Source organism: Aspergillus ambiguus (assembly GCF_047715705.1).
Source record: "Aspergillus ambiguus strain CBS 117.58 unplaced genomic scaffold BDV59scaffold_2, whole genome shotgun sequence".
Taxonomy (NCBI): domain Eukaryota; kingdom Fungi; phylum Ascomycota; class Eurotiomycetes; order Eurotiales; family Aspergillaceae; genus Aspergillus; species Aspergillus ambiguus.
Window position 1 is genome coordinate 1740518 of NW_027395515.1, and position 21702 is coordinate 1762219.

Here is a 21702-nt window from a genome sequence, read left to right on the forward strand (position 1 = left end):
TAAGGCCGCCTTGATACGAGTCATATACCATGCGGCTGAAAGGGTATAGGCGAATAGGAAGGACCTATTTTGGATATGCTTTCCAACATGTCCCTCGCCAAGCATATAAATTGACGCACGACCTGTTTAAGAAGACAGATGACTTCGCTCGCCACGCTTGGCGGAGGGCCTGTTAAGCAACTGGATCGAAATCGACTCAATCAGATCCCGTCTTCGTGGGTTGCCTCTGCAGAACGGCCCTATGATAGGTGGCCTGGCGTATGCGAACACATATTGTAGACGAGTCAGTCATCGAGGATTGTAGACGTTGGAGCAAGCAATGGATGGACTTTTGCAGAGTTTACGCTTGTCTAGCGGCACCGTACTGGGTTTTCGGGTGCTCGCCTAAGGGGGTGCCCTCTTACATCGAAGATGGCTTGCAGCGTTATAAAAATTTAAAGGACGAAGCGAATTCGTTACTCCTCCACTTCTTCTGCTTCTTTTTACAGTGATCAGTCTTCGATCTCAACGTGGCGAAAGAAGCAGACATGCTGCTCGTACGCTTTCTCCTCCTATCATATGCACTATGTGGACTGGCCATATTTCTCGACCCTAAAGACACCAGGGGCTTGTCCATCTCAGGCTCATCCTCAAAGACCTCCAAATGGCTAAAGAATCGCGGGAACCCCCACCCTAAGAGAGCAAACATTACCTCTACCATATCTGCCACATCAACTCTCTTACCAACCGGTACTCCATGCGCCGGAAATACTCCAGATGACCGCTCGAAGTGGTGCCAATATGACATTAACACGGACTGGTCAGAAGTTGTTCCTGACACCGGCGTTACTAGAGAGTACTGGTTCAATATTGACGAAGTTGCTATTGCACCAGATGGGTATCTGCGAACAGCAATGGCTATAAACGGCTCCATCCCAGGCCCGACGATCTACGCAGACTGGGGGGATCATGTAGTGGTACATGTAACGAACCATTTACAAGAGGCCAAGAACGGAACCAGTATCCATTGGCATGGCATCTGGCAAAGGGGAACAAACGAAAACGATGGTGTCGTCTCAATCACTCAGTGTCCTATAGCCCCTGGATCCTCTATGACGTATCGTTGGCGGGCGATGCAATATGGGTCAACCTGGTATCACTCCCATATTGGGCTCCAGGCGTGGAATGGAGTATTTGGAGGCATAGTTATCAATGGCCCTGCTACGGCCAACTATGACGAGGACGTTGGCATGATGATCCTGAGTGACTGGACGCATGATACTGCAGATGAGATGTACCAGTGGGCTCAAATATGCGGCCCGCCGATGTTGGACAATGGGCTTATCAATGGCACAAACATCTATAGCACGGGAAATGACACAGATGGGTCCCGGATGAAAGTCCAAGTGACGGAAGGCAAGTCATACAGATTGAGGCTGGTCAATTCTGCGCTTGACACGACGTTCGAATTCATGATCGACAACCATAACATGACCATCATCGCTATGGATCTGGTTCCAATCAAGCCATACACAACGTCAAGTCTATCCATATCCATGGGTTCGTTTCCTGAATCTCTCCTATAATACAACGCTAATCCAGGCAACAGGTCAGCGGTACGATGTGATCATCACAGCTGACAAGGCTGCGGTGGCGGATTCATTCTGGATACGTGCAATACCACGCTGTTCCTGCTCAGACAACGCACGTGAAAATAACATTAAAGGTATTCTACATTACGGCAACACGCCAAGTATCCCCGAAACCCGACCGTTCTTCTACGTAGATGAGACCTGCTACGACTTGCCACCTTCGGTTCTGGTGCCCCATGTTCCCAAGTCAGTGTCACCGCCGGATATCCAGGAGATGGTGAATGCTACGACGTGTCAAAATGCACAAAACCTCTTTCGCTGGTATCTGAATAGCACTACGATGGAGATCTTATGGGATGATCCCACGCTGATGCAGATATACAATGACGAACTACGGTTCCCTAACTCAAGTGCTGTGATTTCACTTCCAGACGCAGACAAGTGGTTCTACCTGGATATCGAAACCAATAGGGCCGTTGACCATCCAATCCACCTGCACGGCCATGACTTTTTCATCCTCTCACAAGGACCCAATATCTGGAATGGATCGGTCATGACAGAAAACCCACCTCGACGGGACACTGCCATGTTGCCGGCGCAGGGGCACCTGGTCCTTGCTTTCAAGACAGATAACCCAGGAGCTTGGTTGATGCATTGCCACATCGGCTGGCATACAACAGAAGGGTTTGCACTTCAATTCGTGGAACGGGCTGAAGAGCTAACGGATACGATTAATTACGGGCGTTTGCAAGATAATTGTGATTCCTGGATCACGTATGATGAGAGCCATGGCATTGACCAGGAAGACTCGGGGATCTGATACAAGAGCGTTTGTTATCGTTCTTTGGTGGCTGTGGAAGCTTCAAGTTGCTTGGGAGTGAAAATGAGAGATAAGATGGGAAGAATAATAACAGTCAAATTGGAATAAGAAGTACAGAAAGAAGCAATCTTTATACAGTTCCGGGATGCTCTTTCATAAGTTCATATCATTCGGACAATCATATGTACCTTTGGTTGATGAGAATGAATCCCGGATGCAATGCCAGTTGGTACTTTCGGCAAACAAGTGTACCCAGTCTTCCAGCACCGGGCAGGCTCAATAGGACACTCCATAGGAGCAATCTTGTAATCTGTACAACATGTGTATAAGTTTCACAATGATAGCCTTATTGATACATTTTTTAAAGTGGAGTAAGATACAGGCATTATTAGTACACATAGTAAAACAGATGGACACAGTAGAAAGGCAATAAAGGCATAGAAAGAAACTAGATCAGCTCCTTCACATGGCGCGTCATATCCAAAGGCAGCTCTTCAAGCACTTGGCCGAATTCTCGTAGCAAGGTCTCGGCCGAGCTAGCTGTTGGATGTGAACTTGGCGCGAAAAACAGCAACTCTAGGCGATCACCCCCTTTGGCAGTCGATACAATATGGGGCACTAGAGGCACGTAGTTCAACGCACGAACCTTAAAATAAGACAGCATCCCAGCGAAAGGATCCTCGCACTCCATGATAGGGATATTCTGGTGTTGAACAATGCTACCGAAGTATGTCCCAGCAGGCCATGATGTACTCCGAGTGACAATATCATCCATATCTGCGTTTTCAAAGTTCATACACTGTGCATGTTGATCCTGGAGTTGACGGAGGACGTCTTCTACCGTTTGGTCCGGTTGAATGGCAACACGCACTGGGATGTTGTTCACGAAATGGCCAACAATCTCATCAATCTTTTCCATTGGTTGTGCCCGGCCGTTTACCACTTGGCCGAAGACCAGGTCGCAGGTCCGGGTGTGTCGTGCCAGCACTACCGCCCAAGCGGCTTTGTGAACTGTGGCCATGGTAAATTGCTTAGGTAGTGATGGTAATGTAATTTGGTATGAGAAGTGCGCCAAGGCGGAGGCAGAAGAGCTGTCATCGCTCTGATGTCCATTTAGGGCTAGAGAAGAAGATTGTGGCGATGCGGGTAGGTAGCTCATGGAGGAACCATTCAACAGTTGTCTCCAAAAGTCAAACATTGCGGAAGACTGGCTCTGAACACGCTGGGCCATGAAGTCTGAAAAGCTGGGACCTTGCTCCAAGCTGGTTCCCTCATAGGCAGCGGACAGGTCACGCATAAGTAGTGGGACGGATAGGCCATCCAGCTGGGCATGATTTGCTCGAAGAACCCATGCATGCTGATTGCAGTCCTGCTGACTTTGCATCAGGGCCAGCTGGACGAATGAGGTTCCGGGTGGTACTGGAGATCTCGCATCTTTTTTGCAGAATGCCTCTACAGCGGCTTCGACGTCGTTGACCGTCTGCGCAATGAAGTGCAGGGCAAGGTCTCTCAGAACCACCTGTAGAGAGCTATCACGGAATGGAACAAAGACAGAGCGTAGTATTCCATGTTTTCTGATCACTTTTGACAACGCAGTGCGAAGTCTTATCTCATCCAGGGCGCCTGGTAGACGGAAGGTGAAGTAGTACCGGTGGGAACTGCGGATGAAATCCCGTTGAAACTGGGTAGTGGGAAGGATATCTTCGATGTCTTCCCCATCAAACGGATAGATTTTAGTTAGGTCCTCCACGAGCTTCTCGTAATTATCCTCCAAAAGGGAGCCTTGTGGCCGTTTGGGGACATTCTCGGCTGATGCTGATGCGATTGGAGAAGAATCTTTATCATGTTGGATTTGTTGAGCCAGATCAGAGATACGAGGTTGGGCCAAAACACCGGCAACTGACAGATGGAAGCCTTTTGTCTTCCGGGCGAGGCTGACAAGACTCATTGCCTTGATGGAATCTAATCCCATCTCCAACAGATCGCGATCGGCACCGACAGTCTGCATGGGCACGCCCAGAATTTCAGCGACCAAGGTTGTGAGCTCTATCTCGGTTGGAGAAGCCGGTGCGCGATGGCTTGCCTCAGCTGCGCTGCGTGCTTCTATTGCAACCGCATCCAGAGAGCTTGCTACTCGCCGTAATGCAAGTCGATCGATCTTGCCGGAGGCAGTCCTAGGGAGTTGTTCCAATGGCAAAAAGACCGTAGGTACCATATATCGAGGCAGCAAGCTTCGCAGCTGAGGTAACGCCTCTTGGATGTCCAATCGGAACTGAGAAGTAGTTTGTGCCAGCACATCATCAGAAGAAGCGACCCCAGACGTTGCGGAGACCCTTGACTGGAGGATGAAGGCCATCAGCATTGGCGTTCGACTACCATCAGCTGGCTTTATGACATCCACAATGACTTCTTGTGCTCGCGGGAAAACTTCCTTGGTATGAAACTCGACTTCTCCCAACTCGATGCGCTGGCCGCGCAGTTTCACTTGGGTGTCACGGCGGCCTAAGAATCGGAGCGAGCCATCAGGCTGGTACTGTGCCAAATCTCCCGTTCTGTACAAACGCCACGAGCATGGCAATGGAAGTTCCCTACGCCAGGACGGGGCTTCGAGAAAGCTTTGACGCGTTTTTTCTGCTTGCTTCAGGTACCCTCGGCTCACGTTAGGCCCTTCGATCAGCATCTCGCCTACAGCCCCGAAGGGAAGAAGGCGGTTCGGATCATGCTGATCTACAATCCATACAAGTGTATTGCAGGTAGGCTTGCCAATGTTAGCAACGTCTCGGACAGGCTTCTCTGTAACTTTTGCCACAGAGAAGGCACCGCACTCTGCAGGGGAATAGTCGAAGACCAATTCAACGGAAGACCATGCTGAGACCTCAATGTGCGTTGGTGTTTCTCCACCAATAATCATAGTTTCCATAGAAGGTATGTCGCTGGGAGTTATGAGCCTTGCGACAGAGGATGCCATCGAGGCTCTTGTAACTCGCATCTCCCTGGCTATCTCTGCCATTCGGCTTTCCCGATCGGCGTCAGAGGGTATACAGACGCAGCCTCCGGCCATCAATGGCGAGAGGATCTCATTTAACGAGATATCAAAAGCATGCGACGCGAAGGCGAACAAACGCGTATTGGGTTTGATCCTAGAAATGCGGTCCTGGCCGATATGGTTGGAACAGACCGCACTATGCTCCATAACTGTTCCCTTAGGTCGTCCCGTCGATCCGGAGGTGAAGACGGCATACGCAGGATTGTTCGGCCGCGCCGGAGATGCAGAGCGAGGTTGTGGGCTTCGAGACCACAGGCTACTGTCAATGCTGACGGTGACCACTCGCGGGACTAGAGTCAAGGCGAGTTTGTGATGTCTGATGGAGCTGATGATGACCTTGGCATTAAGATCCTCGCAGATCCCCTGTAGCCGCTGTCGAGGCAGGGATGGGTCTAGCAAGCAGAATGCGGCACCAGCTTTAAGAACAGCTAGAACAGCAACAGGAACCCATTGGCATTTTTCGAGGCACACGGGCACAAACTGATCCACCCCAATGCCACGATTCACCAGCTCTTGCGCTAGAATTGACGCACGGCTGTCTAGCTCCTGATACGACATATTCCCATCCCAGGCGCAGATGGCCTCCGCTGAAGGCTGAGTTACACACTGAGCCTCAATTACCCAGTGAACACACTCCTCAGGGGCTTTGGGGGTCTGCTTAGCATTTAATTCTACCAGTTGCATGCGCGACTCATTGGACAGGAGACCAATGTCGCAGACACTCTGATTGGGATTGCGCATAATAGCAACCATTGCTTCTCGGAATGTTTGAGCCATAGCAATTGCCTGATCACGGGAGGCAAAAGACCGGCGATAGGCAACTTCAAAAGTTGCGCGCTGTTCGAATAGCCCAAGGGTACCTAATATGGGGTACTCAGTAGGCTCCTGATCTCGATGAACTTTCCACGATGTAGATCCAGCAGTACTTCGGGGAACCCTTTGAACGGAGAAGCTGGTGTTGAATTGGTCAACAGATCCTCCGTTTAGATTCATATCTACCAGAGAGCAGTTCTGGTGGTCCAGGTGCCGGATGAACTGGGCCTGGTGCTCCTTAAGCACTGAACATATCGGCATGTCCCCCGGAACCCGGATACGACTCAGCAGCATGTTGATTAATAGACCGACGACATCTTGGATACCTGGAATTGGATGCCCGCGCGCGGATGCGGCATAACCAAAACAGACATCATCCATCCCGGTATACATGCGAAGCACAACAGCCCAGGCTACATGGGCTAAACTGGTGACGGAAATCCCTTGATTGGCACAGAAGCTATCCAAATCAGGAGTTGAAAATGGGAGATCGACTTCTGCTTGGCAGTTCTGCGGAATATCTGCTTCCTGCTTCATAGCGGGAACCAAGCACGGCTCCATCCCAGCAGTATATCTATGCCAGTACTCTCGACTGACATCGACGGGTATCTTGTTCAAAAAGGCGCAGTAATCGCGGTAGCTTGACCGCCCTCCCGCCGACAACTTTCCATCAAGCGCAAGGGTCAGGTCCCGGATAATGATCGGAGTTGAGGCGCCGTCCAGGAAGAGGTGATTCATTGACATGTCAAGGAATACGTGGCCGTCAGATACTTTGATGGCAGCTTGTGTAGTCATTCGGTTGATCGGGCCCTCATGAGAAGTGGTCTCTGCGAATGTGGTCATGGAGGAGTCACCTATTGTGACAGGGACTACCGGGCTGTAATCCTTCAGAACCACCTGGTCGGGAATAGAATCATCTGATAATCCAACGAGAATAGTACGCAGAGAGGAGTGGCGGCCCACAACTTGCTTCCATGCTTCTGCTACCCGAACAGGGTCGACTGGCGGTTGTCCAGGAGTTGCAATGGCCTCAAGTCTAAATTGGCATTTGTAATCTTTTGGGTTGCGCAACTGACTCAGGAAAATGCCACGCTGCACGGCTGTGCATGGATAGATGTCCTCGATCTGGCCCCAGGTTGGGACGATTTCGCGGTTCACGCGGTCTATCTGTGGCTCGCTCAGGCGAATCAAAGCAAAATCAGACTGAGTATAAGTCCGAGGAAGGGCTGACAGATCCCTAGCAATATCTTGCAGAGATACCTGGGACTTCTTAACCCACTCTTCGATACTGCTTCGTGGCTGGAGATGACTGTTCACTGCAAAGTACACGTTAAGTCGTTCTCCTATTACCATCGCGTTGATGTCAATCAAAGCAAACCGACACGTAGATTGGCTGTGCACGCTGTCCACATCAATCTCGTCTATCGTGACCAGGGAGTCCGTGTCCTGATCCGACTGCATGCGGCCGCCAAAATTGAAAGTAATTTCTATGGGCTCCTTGTATGCTTGTGGTCCCGTTTGCCGAGAAGTGAAGTAAGCCATTCCGTTGTCAGTAAACCGCCGGCGACTATCCTTGAGCCGCCGCACTATATCCACATGAGATGCGCTGGAATTGGCATCTACGGGTGTCGGATGAACAGTTGTAAACCAGCCGACTGTCCGCGAAAGATCAATTGAATCATCCCACGGCTCCCGTCCGTGACTTTCAACATGGAAGACAGGTACGGGACGGTTGGGAAATGTCTGTACAAAGGCATACAAAATGGCAGCTTGAACAACCTCAACTGGCTGTGTTCCCAAAGATTCATTCGCCGCACCCATCAGTGTAGTTGTCACTTCGGGAGATACCGAAATATGGTAGCGGTCAACATCGGCAACTCGGTTTGGACAGTCAGCCACGCCCCAGTAAGCTTTGGCTATGTCAGTAGGAGGAAGATAAAGGGTTGCCGGTTCATTTTCTTCGGTCCTAGCCTCCGAAATATAGGAGGTTTGCTTTTCACACCAGGATAGGAAAGGCATGGAAGGGCTTGCCCCTATAGCACCGGTCTTCAAAAACTGCTCTAGATCGCTGAGTATCACCCACCAAGATACGATATCGACAACTAGATGGTGAATAGCAAGCGAAAGATACTGCTTCCCTGTCTGTGTATCATAGATAAAAGATGCGTTCACCAAGGGTCCGGAGATAATATCCAGGCCCTGGTTGCTTTGTTTAGCAACCGCTTGCCGCGCAGCTATCGAGCTGACGTGATGTTCTTCCCATTGAAAGCTCCCTTCGACGTCGCTTGTTACGCGCTGGATCCAGTGGCCATCATGAGCCTGGCGATAGCGGGCACGCAACATACTGTGAGCTCCTATGACACTTTCAATGGCCCGACGTACATCAGTTGCCGGTGTCGACTTCGTGAAACAGAAGGTGATCGTCTGGTTGAAATGGTTTTGCCCCTCCGGGTTGAACTGGAAGAAAAGCCGTTGGATCGGAGAGAGCTCCCGCCATCCTTGGGGCTCAGTAAGTTTGATCTCACTATCTGCCTTGGAGCCTTGAAGATTATCCATGACTGTAGCCATGTCTGAAAGGCAGGGCTGAGAAAAGATATCCCCCACCGACAGCTTGTAGTTGCGTTGTCGAGCAGCACCGGCGAGCTTCATGGCAACAATTGACTCGCCGCCAATGTTGAAGAAATTATCATCACGGCTGATTTTTTCGGCTGGTATTCCCAACACGCTGGCCCACAGTGATTGAAGCTCTCGCTCAGTACTCGTTTCGACGGGCTGGAAGGATGCGTTCTGGGAGGTGGTACTAGAATAAGCTTCCAGCTCTACAGAGGACATTTTCTGAACCGCCTCCCGCAGAACCTTTCGGTCCGTCTTTCCACTAGCATTTTGAGGGGTGTAGGACAGAGGAACGAACGCAGCAGGAACCATATATGGCGGGAGTAATGATCGAAGGCGCTGCCGCACAGCTTGAGCGTGAGACAGAAAGTCCTGAGAAGGTTCGAGGATCGGAGAAACCCCTTCGTCTGCCACTGTCTTGTCATTTGCGTCTTTGCAATAAATGAATGCCACTAGAAGGACTGCATTCTGTGGCCGTTTCACCACATCCGCTGTCACTGTGGTTGCACCCGGGAATTCCCTTCGGATATGTGTTTCTATCTCACCCAGCTCCAGACGCTGGCCACGTAACTTGATCTGCGTATCCCTACGTCCTATGTACTGAACCTCAGCACCAGGAAGTAGTCGTGCCAGGTCTCCAGTGCGGTATATCCGACCAGGCGTCCCGTTACGCAGCCGATGCAGCCAGGCGGGCGGTTCGATAAACGCTTCCCTCGTCTTCTCCGGGCGATTAATATAGCCACGAGTTACTGTCGGCCCTTCTAGAAGAAGCTCACCAACTGCTCCAGGTGGCAGGAGACGCGACGGGTCTGTAGGTGAAGTGATCCATGCGACAACACCGCAAAAATGACCAACATCGCCGACACGCCAGCTATCGGGAAGGATCCGCTGACTGCTTGATGCCACCGTCGCCTCGGCTGGTCCGTAAGAATCGATTAGGAACACATGTGGAGCCCACGCCTGTGCCAATTCAAGGGCAACGGCCTCACCAACCAGAAGCAGAGTCTTGAGACTGGGCACCTGCGATGGCTGCATTACACTGACGGTGGATGGAGTTAGTGCCGCCCAAGTAATTTGATTGTCGCGGATGTATCCTGCAAGATTTGAAAAACGCTGCTCATCCGTTGGAATGAACGTCGATGCACCCGTGACCAAAGGCAAGAAAATCTCCCAGAGAATCGCATCGAACGCATGGGAAGCAAACTGGAGACCTCGAGTGTGGATATTCATCTGGACATTTTCGGTATGGTGGAAGAAACTTGTCATCAAGTTCACATGCTCGATCACAATTCCTTTTGGAACCCCGGTGCTCCCAGAAGTGAAAACAACAAATGCTGGGTCCTCTGGTCTCACAGGAATTGCTGACAAGTCAATCTCCGTGGGGTGAGGGTCATTCTGCAACGTGGTTTCTGATGAGACGACTTGGATAGTCGAGTGCGAAGGCTCAGCAGCGGCCGCCATGAGCTCACGCTTCGATTCAGACACTAATATCACACGTGGTTTTGTATCACGCATCATATGCTGGATTCTGCCACTAGGCAAACAAGGGTCCACGTTCACACAAGCCCCTCCGACTCGCAAGACTGCAAGCATGGCGACAACAGGCCAAGTGCTTCTATCAAAGCACAGTGCCACAAAGTCCCTGGGTCGCACTCCAAGCTCGATAAGCTTATAAGCAAGGCTCTCAGACAGCATGTCTAGCTCGAGATATGTCAGATCGCCATCCCAAGAAGAAAGTGCTAAAGACTCGGGGGTCTTCCATGCATGCAGAAGGACCTTTTCGTGTACCGTGGATGGGAATGCCGCAGGCAAGACTCCATTCCAGTGCAAAAGCTTCTCCATATCAACGGGACTGACCATATCGAGGTCACGGATACAGCGTGTAGGATGGGTACAAGCCTGCTGCAGAATATGACCAAACTGTCGTATAAGCCTATCAGTTTCGTCTTGAGGCAGCAGGCGCGGGTCAAAGTTTGCAGTTATATTGACGACTCCACCGGTAGTGTTTGCCGGGAGGTGACACATCAGGGTCAACGCAGAATTAGAGAATTGGGAAAAGTCACTATAACTTGTCGGGGACCCCAACACATCGTCTCCAGAGGCTTTTTCATCCGGCACCTGGACTCCCAAGTGATTCTGGAACTCGCATGCTGCGGCAGCCCCTCGGCTATATTTGCGGATATGCTGAAGCCCTGTCTGCTCGAAAGGTATCATTCGTGTGGCATGCTGTTGTATGGAAGAAACTGCCGTGGACACCGAGATATCGTCATCGACCATGACCCTGAAAGGAACGGTTGCTATAGTCGGACCAGAACATTCTTGAATCTGGCCAGCCACTGCATTGCGGCCCGTCACGGTCACACCGTAAACAATATCACGACTGTCTGTGTGTTGTCCTACTACAATGGCCCACGCGAGACGTATGATGTTTGATAGCGTACCTCCAGCGCGACCTGGCTGAATCGTCACAGGAACTTGGCACTGAAGAATGGATGTTGGCATTGGGGTGAGTATGCCCGGCTGAAGGGAGGGGAAAATAGCGGCATCAAGGTCATTGAATTCGGCCGCCCAAAACTGTTTCTCTTCATCTGACCCAATATGCGAGAGAGTGTGCCGAACAAAAGGGGCGAACGGCTGTAAGGGCAGTTTCTGGCCGGAGTAGGCGTTATTCAGTTGACGACGCAATAGCGACAAAGACCCTTCATCGTATACTGCATGATGCAGTGTCAAAACCAGGTGTGTGGTAGTAGGCTCTTGTACAATGGCGAAGCGAGATAGTGGTCTTCCAGCTCCCATCGGCTCAAGGATATCTCTCTGCAGATACTGATCTACAGAATCATCACGGCGCCACTGTATAGCCGTATCCTTTCCATCCCGAATGACTGCTTGGAGAGGGCCATCTTCCTCTGTATTGATGATTCTGGTGCGTAGGATGGCGTTGGCGGCAACAGCAGCTTGGCAGGCAGCTTGTAGCTGTTGGATATCGATGTCTGCCGGAAGTCTATAGCCATACTGAGCAGTGTATTTTCCAGTTTCACGGGCAGTCAAGGCAAAAAGTCCCTCTTGTAAGGCAGTGCAAGGATATACGTCTTCAATCTCCCCAGTAGACACATTGCATTGTTCAGCAGCCACTGCGCGTAAGCGCTCCACATCAATGCCATTCAGCAAGGAGAAAGGCTCAACAGCTTGAGAGCGTGCGTCCACGGCAACAAGGCGAGTAGCCAGCTCGGACAATTGGGGGCAGTTAAAGACATCTGACACAGTCAGGGTAAATCCAACGTTCCGAGCGGCAGTAACAAGACGCATGGCGACAAGTGAATCGCCGCCTAGCAGGAAAAAGTCACTGTCCGCCCAAATTCGACTATGTGGGAGATGCAGGACTTGGGAGAACAGCGATTGCAGCTGTATTTCGGCTTCTGTCTCGACCGGCTGCTTGCCGACTGGCTCATGGGAGAATGCCTCGAGCTCTTGTGGTGATAGTTCCGCGACCAGCTGGCGAAGAACCTTCCGATCTGCTTTCCCAGTCTTCGTCATGGGAATTGCCGTGAGGGTTATAAAGATAGCAGGCACCATATATTTCGGGAGAGACGAACGCAAAAACGTTGATAGTTCGGCGAGACGTGGCCGCACATGCTCCGTTCCAGCCATAAGGAGGGAGCGCTTATCTTCCTGGGATGCGGGCATGACACGGTCCATAGCGTCAGCATCATGGAGATCAAGAAAGGCTACCACAGTGGGCTCCATTTTCCCCGAATCAGGGCGTGCAACATCTGCTACCACATCTGCTGTCTCTCCGAAGAAGCTGCGAATTGCTGTCTCGATTTCACTGAGTTCCACGCGTTGGCCACGGATCTTGACCTGGGTGTCCTTTCTGCCCAGATATTCGAGGAAACCCTTAGGAGTATAACGAACGAGATCACCAGTCAGATACATACGGCTATTAGCGTACTTGTTCTCGGGTCTGAAGCGAGACAGCCATCGAGGAGGGAGAACAAATGGGGACACTCTGCGGCAGTTGTCTTTCATGTATCCACGGGCGACTACAGGCCCTTCGAGCATCAATTCCCCAATAGCACCAATGGGCATGAGACGCTCGTAGTTAGTCGGGTCAACAATCCAGGCGGCTGTGGAGGGTAAAGCGCGGCCGATGAGACCGGTATCCGAAACGGGGTCGAGACAGGTATGACTAGTAGCGAGGACCGAGCATTCTGCCGGTCCGTACATGTTTAACAAGCAGACTTTCGATGCCCATGTTTGGATATCAGAAGCAACAATAGGTTCTCCCCCTAAAACCATGGTGCGTAAACTGGTCAAACCTGGTGAAAGCATCCGTGCCACGGAAGGCGTTGTTATAAACCAGGAGATGTCATATTCCTGAATAAACCGAGAGAGATTGTTTTGCCGATCTGATTCGGATGGTATGCAGAGGCAGGCGCCGGTCATGAAACATGCTAGGTGCTCGTAGACACATATGTCAAAAGCATACGAGGCGAACTGGATGACACGGTCTTTTGGAGTTAGGTTACTCGCAGGGCCCGCAATGTGGACAGATGAAGCAAACGACCCATGCTCGACAACTATGCCCTTTGGGGTACCGGTTGATCCAGACGTGAATACTGCATAAAGGGCATTCGTCGGCGTGATCGATGGTTGTGTGTGACTGGTTGCTTGACAGGAAGCCTGCTTCTGCATTCCAATAACCAGCACCGATGGTTTCAATTGACGCGCAATGTCAGCTTGGTTAGGCGAAGCTAGCACGACGGGGCTATTGAGCTGCTGGCATATCTCTTGCAAGCGCGAGACAGGGTGAGATGGATCAAGTAAACAAAAGGCACCGCCCGCCTTTATGATAGCGAGTAAAGCCACAGGAACCCAGCGGCCCTTTTCGGAATAGAGAGGGACTAAGATATCTGGCCCAACACCGTAGGCCAGAAGGTCCTGTGCGAGTGTGGAAGATTCTATGTCCAACTCCTCGTATGTCCAACGGCCATCCCATGAGTCCACAGCTAGGGCATATGGATTAAGAAGACATTGCCGCTGGATGACTGAGTGTATACAAGCCTCGACAGCTTCGGGTTCCTTGTGGTTCCATTCTGCCACTCTCTTCTCATCGCCTTCGTGAAACAACTGCACGTTTTCGACAGCTGCCTCGGGTCGCTCTATCATCTGTGTGAGAGCCACGGCAAAGGTTCTACAGAGCAGCTGGGCCTGAGAATCAGAAAGAAAATCAGTCCAATATTTAATCTGACAGTTTGTCGCCTTCTCCCTGTCCTCCACTTCAACTACAATATCATACTGCATTTCCGTGTTAGCTGAAAACTGTCATTATGATAGGAGGTCGATAAGGCTTACTTCAGTGGGATCATATCGCAGAGTTTCAGATACGGATATGGCAGGACGCTTCACGTCGTAATTACTCTGGCCTTCGCGAGAATCCTCCGGCGGGAAGGTCACCGCGGTGTTAAACAATTTGTCGTCGGCCATTTTCATCTCATGCCGAAGGTCGGCTAAGGAAACATCTTGATGTTGGATGGATTGGACAAATTCTTCCTGAGCGTTTTTGATAGTATCGAGCAGCGACGCATCGTGTGCAAACTGAACTCGGCAGATAAGCACATTTATAAAAGGCCCAACGGTAGCGTCAACGCCGTCCAGCGGCAAGTCGCGTCCAGCTGTTGCATACCCAAAGCATACGTCGCTATTACCTGTAAAGCATTGCAGAATCAATGCCCACGCTAGTCTGAACAAGGTGGCTAGCGTAATACCGTGCTCACGGCAGAACGTACGGTAACGTGAGAGATCACTAGTATCAACTTCAACACTGTGGAACGCTCGTGTTGTTGCAGGGCTATGTCTACCCCTGTCAATTCGAGCTGGGAATATGCACGGTTCCATGCCCGCAAGTTTTGATCTCCAGAAGTTCAAAGACTTCCCTTTGTCGAGCTTTGAAAGGTAGGCCACGTAGTCCCGATATAGACACGGTCGTGAGGGCGGAGTAACCCCAGAGTAGAAGTATTCCAGGTCACGCATCATAATCGACATTGACATGGCGTCGACTACAACATGGCTAATACTGAGAAGTATAGACAACTGAAGATCACTGCCACGGCGGAAGATAGTAAGATGTGGTGATGCATAGCCGCATTGCATGATCAGCTCGCTTGGGTCCACAGTAGCATCCTGGACAACGTCAGGCTCAGCCAGACTTGCCCCCTTCAGCACAACCTGTACAGCAAACTCATTGCCAGTCACATTCTCGCAGATCCGTGACCGCAACAGAGGATGTTGCTGGCAGACCTTGTGCCAAGCGTCCTGAAGACGCTCAATATCTACCGCTCGCCCATCATTTGAGGATATGCGCCAGAGAAAGCGCATCTGGTACTGCTCAGGATTGGTGGCCTGGGTTAACAGCATCCCCTGTTGAATGGGGGAGCACGGGTAAACGTCTTCAATCGCGTCCAACGGTACACCGAGCTCAGACAGCCGCTGATTCACGGGAGAATCGACCGCATTGTTTGAAGGAAGATACTCCGCAAAGGGCCTGGTGGGCTGCAGAGAGACGGGAGTCACGGATTTCCTCGACCCTTCAACCAAGGCAGCAATTTGGCCTATAGATTGAAGCTCGAGGATTGTTGATACAGTGAGAGGCCACTTCGCTCTACGAGATAAGCTCGCTAGCCGCATGGCCTTGATCGAGTCACCACCCAGCTGGAGAAACCCATCATGTATACCAAAGGAATCCAGCGAAATATTCAGAACCTTAGCGAACATTCCGTGCAACATTCTCTCCACGTCGGTCGTTGGCATCACGAGCTCAGGCTTATCTGACTGGTACGATTCCAACTCCCGCCGAGTCAGGCCAGATACCATGTCCCTCAGAGCCCGCCGATCCACTTTACCTGTGATCGTGAGCGGAAGACGGCTCAAGGGGAGAAAAACTGCCGGCCGCATGTATTCTGGCAAGGACCCATCAAGTGTCTTCCTAGCATGCGAGACGTCCGAACGGAATCCCTCGGGAATATTGCCAGCAAGGATTGAATCCGATGCTCCGTTTGATTGGTATCCCGCTGAGGAGCCGAGTAAGAAGGCAATGACCACGGCCCCTTCATCACCTTTCGGTGTGGCTGCCTCCGCAATGACCTTGCTCATCTGAGGACAGGCAATGCGAAGATGGTGCTCGACCTCGCCTAATTCCACACGCTGTCCGCGAATCTTTACCTGCGTGCCCTTGCGTCCGATATAGCGAAGGGCACCATCTGGTTGGTATTGGACAAGGTCTCCGGTGTTGTAAACACGCTTCGATCCCCTGACGCTGCGCAGCCATGGGGGATTCTCGATGAAAGCATCTGCTGTCTTCTTTGCATCGTTAAGGTAGCCACGCGCTAGACTGGGACCTTCGACGAAAAGCTCTGCGATCGCCCCTACAGGCGCGAGACGGGTGTGGTCACTGGGTTCGACTAGCCAGAGGTTCGCGGCATTGGAGCTTCCAATGGTCTTGACATCAGCTTCAGACTGGACAGGTGCTGAGACACAGCACACCCCTGCCCATTCTGTGAAGCCAAATGCTTGGTGCAGCTGCACTCGGTTCCCCCAAAGAGTAAAGTGCTGCTTACCCATTGGCTCTCCGGCTAAGACGAGTGTCTTGAGGGATCTGCAGCCTGCAGGATCAAGCGAAGCTGCGGTAGAGGGTGTGAGGAACGCCCAGGTGATGTGCATCTCGTCGACGACTTCCGTCAATCGGCTGAGACGATCCTGCTCGGAAGGAATACAGATAGTTGCTCCCATAGCAAGAGTACAGTATATTTCAATAATGGAGACACCGAAGCTATACGAGGCAAACTGCAAGACTCTAGTCTGCGGCTCCATTTTCAGAGCAGCAGCATGAAGGCCAACGTCAGCTAGTGCTTTATGCTCGATCACGCAGCCTTTCGGCTGCCCGGTGCTTCCAGATGTGAACAACACATAAGCAGCGCTTTCGGGCAAAATGGGCGGTAGAGTGTCAGGATCCGGATCCGACAGGCTTCTCAGGGCCTCGTGGGAGAGCTCCACGAGCGTAGCGACAAGACCGGTGACGCGACTTGCAAACTTCGCAGAAACCACGGCAACAGTAGCCCCAGTCTGGTCAATAATCCCACGAAGGCGCTCTGGCGGCTGCTTGCTGTCGATGGGGACGAACGCCCCGCCTGCCTTCATGATAGCCATCTCGGCCACGACGGCAAGCGTCGACGGCTCGACGGTCACTGGGACTAAGGTCTGGGGGCCTACACCATAGCAGCGGAGATGGATCGCTAGTCTGGATGTGGCACGGTCGAGCTCAGAATATGTGAGCTCTCCATCCCAGGCGCATATGGCCTTCTTGTCGGGTTCTTTCGCTGCACGGTGGCCAATCACCTCCACTATCGACGAGGGTATGTGCCTCGTATTCACGCGATTATTCCACCCCGTGATATCCCGCAGATTCTGCGGGCTGACCAGGTCAAGGTCTCCTACTAAACGGTTTGGGTCGGCCAGTATCTCCTCAATGGCTTGCGATATTGTTGAAGCGAGGTTGGTTGCGGAGAACGGGAAGAAATCGGATGGATGATATACAAGTCGCATCTGTACCGGAATATGCTGATCAAAATGTACAAATAGTCCCGCTTCCTGGAAGAGACCCTTTTTGGTATCTGGTGAGCTATCTGATCACCTTGGGATTGTCAGGAATGCTTGCTTACCTTCCAACCTCCCTCCTTGTCCACGGACAGCGCCAGGCTGCTGTCTGTGGCATTGTCCAGAAGAAACACCGATGTTCGGTGAACAGCGGATTGTAGATGAGATAATCGTAATAGACATTTGCTCTCCTGGCCCTGGATAAAAGTGGCCAAGTTGGTGTCGGCTCGCAGTGATGTCTGGATACTCTGCAATGCCTCCGCCGAGGAAGCGTCGTGCTGGCGTCTGAGGTCTCGGAAGCCAAACGTCCACTCGTCGCTATCAATGAACGGACGAAGGACAACCGACCACAGCGCCTGGAAGAATACCGCAACGGGGATGCCATTCTCAGCACAGAACGCTGGGATTTCCTTCAGCAAGACCGAGGCAACTTCCTCGGCACAGGTGCCTTTAGACTGCTTGGTCGGTGCTGTCGACCGAAGCAGATCTGTACCAACCATTTTCAGCTATTAGTTATTAAAGATTACGGGGAATACTTCGTTATCCTTCGTTGTGGTTCTCGTCAGTACCGGAAACATAGCCTGGGAACGATGTCGTTGTTTGAGATGGATCATCCGACGGTCTGAAATGCAGTACAACCAAAACATTGTATGACTAAATAGGCCTTTATTTATATAACAACTAAATCTCACGCTCCCCTGGATAACGCCTCGCTTCGCGTGGGGTGAGCGTCGGTTCCGCGTATCTGGAGGCGCGCGCACCAGGTGGATCAATCTGCCAGGGCTGGAAGGGGTACATCAAGGAGTAACAGCTCGCTAGAGGCGGCGGCAGTCTGGCATGCTTGTGGTCATGCAGCTATTTGTCGACTGTGGCCAACTCCTGTCGATCAAGGGGTGCCCTCGCACGATGTCTTGAATTCAATGCTGCGGACACGCACCGTCGGAATGGAAAGGCATCATCTAGCCCTTGTTCGGTTCAGTCAGCTCGGAGTTAACTTTCTCTGTTCGCAGTTGTGAACAAAGTTGAAGGCAATTATCTCAGAAAGTATAGCGACGCTTTGGATGCCTCCCTGTATGCTTGGCGCGACTTCGCAGCATCTCGGGCATCTAGAACAACAACTGATATCGTATAGATTCGTATGGAAACTCTAGAAAAACGTGGAAGCCCCTGAACCGTATGACATGTGGCATGATACCCCGCAGGGGGACCAGTCGTCTTCTATCTTTCGTCCTGGTGGCGTGCATGCCTCCTTGACGGCAGCTATGGCCGGCATCCCTCGATCCGATAAACACGCACAGGACGAATAGAATAAAGTTGCCTTTTGATCCAAAGCATTCCTCGGCATATTATGTCTCGCAACGTGCCACTCGCAAGGACCAATTGTTTGGGGTCCCTGGTTTATCTGTGCATATCCCTACAATCGCTACGACGGCGAGAACGCAAGTGATCTAATAACGAGATACGAAGCAAGTCGATCAGCTATCAGACCAATACAACGGCCCAGATAGAGATCCGTCCGAACCACCATGCCCGGAATTGAAGTCTACAACGTCTCTGGATGTCAGATACACAACATCCAGCAGCAGCCGGAAGCGTCGCTCGATCTCCGAGCCGAGATCGAGGCCGGATTGTCGGCCGTCCCGCCCTCGCTGCCGTCGCTGCTCCTCTGGGATGAGGAAGGCCTGCGGCGCTTCGACAAGTTCGCGCACGGCGACGCGTACTACCTCCGGGAGAAGGAGGTCGAGATTCTGCAGGAGAACATCGCGCAAATCACCGCGAGTATCCCGTCTGGGAGCGTGCTCGTTGAGCTCGGATGCGGGTAAGTAGTGTACACCGTGGGGGGAGCATGCATGTCCCGCAGACACCAGAAGATCTCACCAGAAGCAGGAGCCTCCAGAAGACGGTGCGGGTGCTCTCCGCGCTGGAAAAGCAGCAGAAAGCCGTCCGCTACTACGCCCTGGACGTGTCCCTGCGCGGACTCACCGAGAACCTGGCCGGGCTGATGAAACGGTCCAGCTTGTTTCGACACACGCAGGTCATCGGCCTCCTGGGCACGTATGACGACTGCATTGCCTGGTTCGCCAACCAGCCCGATCTCGGCGTAGCAGTCCCCGCCGTGACATTCCTCTGGCTGGGCAACAGCGTGAGCAACGTGCATCACTACACCGACGCCAGCAACCTGCTGGCGCAGTTCCAGGGCGCCTGCGAGGCGTCCCAGCTCCGCTGCCGGTTCCTGATCGCGGCCGACGGATGCGAGGACGCCGATAGGGTTATGGAGGCGTACAATGCGCGCGATCCCGCTCTGCAGGCGTTCATCCTGAACGGCCTCGCGCACAGCAACGCCGTGCTTGGCCGCGACGCGTTCCGGCTCGAGGATTGGTCGTGCGAGTCGGAGTTCTATCCGCGCGAGGATAACCTCGAGGTGTACTACACGCCGCGTCGGGACGTCCAGGTGCGGATCCGGGGGAACCAGACGGTGCACTTCCGCCGCGGGCAGCGCATCAAGGCCATATCCAGCGGCAAATGGACGAAAACCCGCATGGCGAAGGTGGCTGCCCATGCCGGGTTCCAGCTGGAGCATATCTGGCCCGATGAATCCGGGATTTATAGTAGGTTACATCCGTCTTTGCTTGCGTGTGATGTGCTGACCAGGGAAGATTTCTACTTGATGTCGTCGATGGTGTGAAGCGTGCTCAGCCGGTCTGTGTGATAGTGATGGCGGTCGAGCAAATAATTAGAGGCGAGGCAGTTGGTTGCAACTTCAGATGTTGCTGTTGCATTTGTCTATCAGGGTGTACTCGGTAGAGCTACGATAATTTTCTAATTCTCTTGCATCGTTATTGAATATATTGGGTTATCTGGTCATCAATGTACTTCCAAGCTAGTCACAGCGTTTCCGTAGGCAAGAATTATTGCTGGTAGCGGGAACGTATGATGTATAAGCTGTTGGGAATTCTACCATTAGATCAGAAAGTGTCAGCTCATGGCAATGATCAGGTGCTGTTTTTTCATGGAATCTGACAAGTACATGTCTGTTGTTTATGTGGGTCTACAGTGGAGATATATTGTGTGGCCGGGAAAGGTGGTCAAAGAAGATCAATTCCCACTCTATATCTTGCGAGGTTCCTAGCAGCAAGGTCACTAACACGTAAAGCAGAAAAGCCAACGAAACCAGAAAGAAAACAAAAGATAGCGAGCTCGTTACTCCTGAAACCATTCTAGCCTGTATGAGTCGTCTCATCAACATGAGCAAGCAGGCAACGGTCTAGCGGCGGCAATAGTTGCAGTTAGAGTCGTCGCAGCGAGAGGTTCTCTGAGACATGGACGAGCGGTGGGAACGTTCACTAGGAGCGTAGGAGCCAGAGAGGTGTTCAGAGGAACGGCAATAACATGAGGAGGATCTAGAATGCCGGCTAGACACCTGCGAGGCACTATCTGCAGGACTAATGGAACTAGCCGAGCCAACACGAGAAGACAGGCGAGAGGAAGACGAAACACTCGAATGGCGCGACACATGCAAGCCAGAGCGCTCACTACGGTGGGATTCCGGGGCAGGAAGCAGTCGCTGGGACCTGGCACTCGCAGGGGCACCCTCGGGGACGGAATCAAGCCAGCTCCCTACGCGAGACCCATCTTGGCCCTGGGACTGGGAGTGGGAGGTACGGCTAGCTTGACTCGAACCCGAGCGAGAGCTACGGCGTTCATTCACGACTACCGAAGGCTGGGAATGGTGAGACCGGGAAGAGCGCGATGAGTGAGAGGAGCGAGAAGAACGACAAGAGATGATGGATTCCCCCGCGACAAAGCCAGTGGAAGATGAGTGAGTCGGGGTGATGACAGTGCGAGTGGCTTCACGGTAGCCGCAGGAGCAGACGAAGAAGGTAGTAATGGTGCGAGTGCAGCAGCTGGGACAAGCCATTTTGACAGCTCGCAAGTGGTCAAACGTCAATACACTATGTGAGTACTTTGATATGGAAAGGTCGAGAGTGGTTGTTGTCTTGGAATGTGTCGATGCAGATGTGGACGCCAGAGAATGATGATAGGGAGCAAGATGCAGCGGCCTCATGGCTGTATTTATAGTCATTTCTGCAGATTTGGCCCCAGGGAATATCCCAGTCCGGTCGAGAATGGCATTCAGCGCACTGGGATATGCCTTCATATTTATAAAGGAGCTTCTTTGGCCCCATTGT

The 21702-nt window shown here is 52.0% G+C and overlaps 4 protein-coding genes across 4 annotated transcripts; 2 read left to right on the forward strand and 2 right to left on the reverse strand.

The window, feature by feature from the left end:
* Positions 1-138: 138 nt before the first annotated feature.
* On the forward strand, positions 139-2391 carry BDV59DRAFT_208568 (Cupredoxin; the record flags this gene model as incomplete). The annotated part of the gene is made up of 3 exons (XM_073695225.1): positions 139-215; positions 605-1539; positions 1589-2391. The coding sequence occupies 3 exons, from the start codon at positions 139-141 to the stop codon at positions 2389-2391; spliced, it is 1815 nt and encodes a 604-aa protein (XP_073552813.1).
* A 448-nt stretch (positions 2392-2839) lies between these two features.
* BDV59DRAFT_198294 (uncharacterized protein) lies at positions 2840-18012 on the reverse strand (the record flags this gene model as incomplete). The annotated part of the gene is made up of 4 exons (XM_073693130.1): positions 2840-11247; positions 11305-14158; positions 14216-17518; positions 17578-18012. The coding sequence occupies 4 exons, from the start codon at positions 18010-18012 to the stop codon at positions 2840-2842; spliced, it is 15000 nt and encodes a 4999-aa protein (XP_073552814.1).
* Positions 18013-18678: 666 nt separating this feature from the next.
* BDV59DRAFT_169160 (histidine-specific methyltransferase) lies at positions 18679-20376 on the forward strand. Its single transcript, XM_073688196.1, has 3 exons — positions 18679-19331; positions 19400-20121; positions 20170-20376. Exons 1-3 carry the CDS (start codon positions 19039-19041, stop codon positions 20196-20198), a joined length of 1044 nt encoding a protein of 347 aa, XP_073552815.1. The 5' UTR covers positions 18679-19038; the 3' UTR covers positions 20199-20376.
* A 247-nt stretch (positions 20377-20623) lies between these two features.
* Positions 20624-21685, reverse strand: BDV59DRAFT_169162 (uncharacterized protein). The gene has a single exon (XM_073688197.1). The coding sequence runs from the start codon at positions 21669-21671 to the stop codon at positions 20778-20780; it is 894 nt and encodes a 297-aa protein (XP_073552816.1). The 5' UTR covers positions 21672-21685; the 3' UTR covers positions 20624-20777.
* Positions 21686-21702: the final 17 nt, after the last annotated feature.

Excerpts from the sequence above, each read along its gene's own strand:
- BDV59DRAFT_169160 (XM_073688196.1), top strand. The coding sequence starts at position 19,039 with ATGCCCGGAATTGAAGTCTACAACGTCTCTGGATGTCAGATACACAAC. Across the intron at positions 19,332-19,399 it reads CTCGTTGAGCTCGGATGCGG|GAGCCTCCAGAAGACGGTGC; the intron begins GTAAGTAGTGTA and ends CACCAGAAGCAG. Across the intron at positions 20,122-20,169 it reads CGATGAATCCGGGATTTATA|ATTTCTACTTGATGTCGTCG; the intron begins GTAGGTTACATC and ends TGACCAGGGAAG.
- BDV59DRAFT_169162 (XM_073688197.1), bottom strand. The coding sequence starts at position 21,671 with ATGAAGGCATATCCCAGTGCGCTGAATGCCATTCTCGACCGGACTGGG.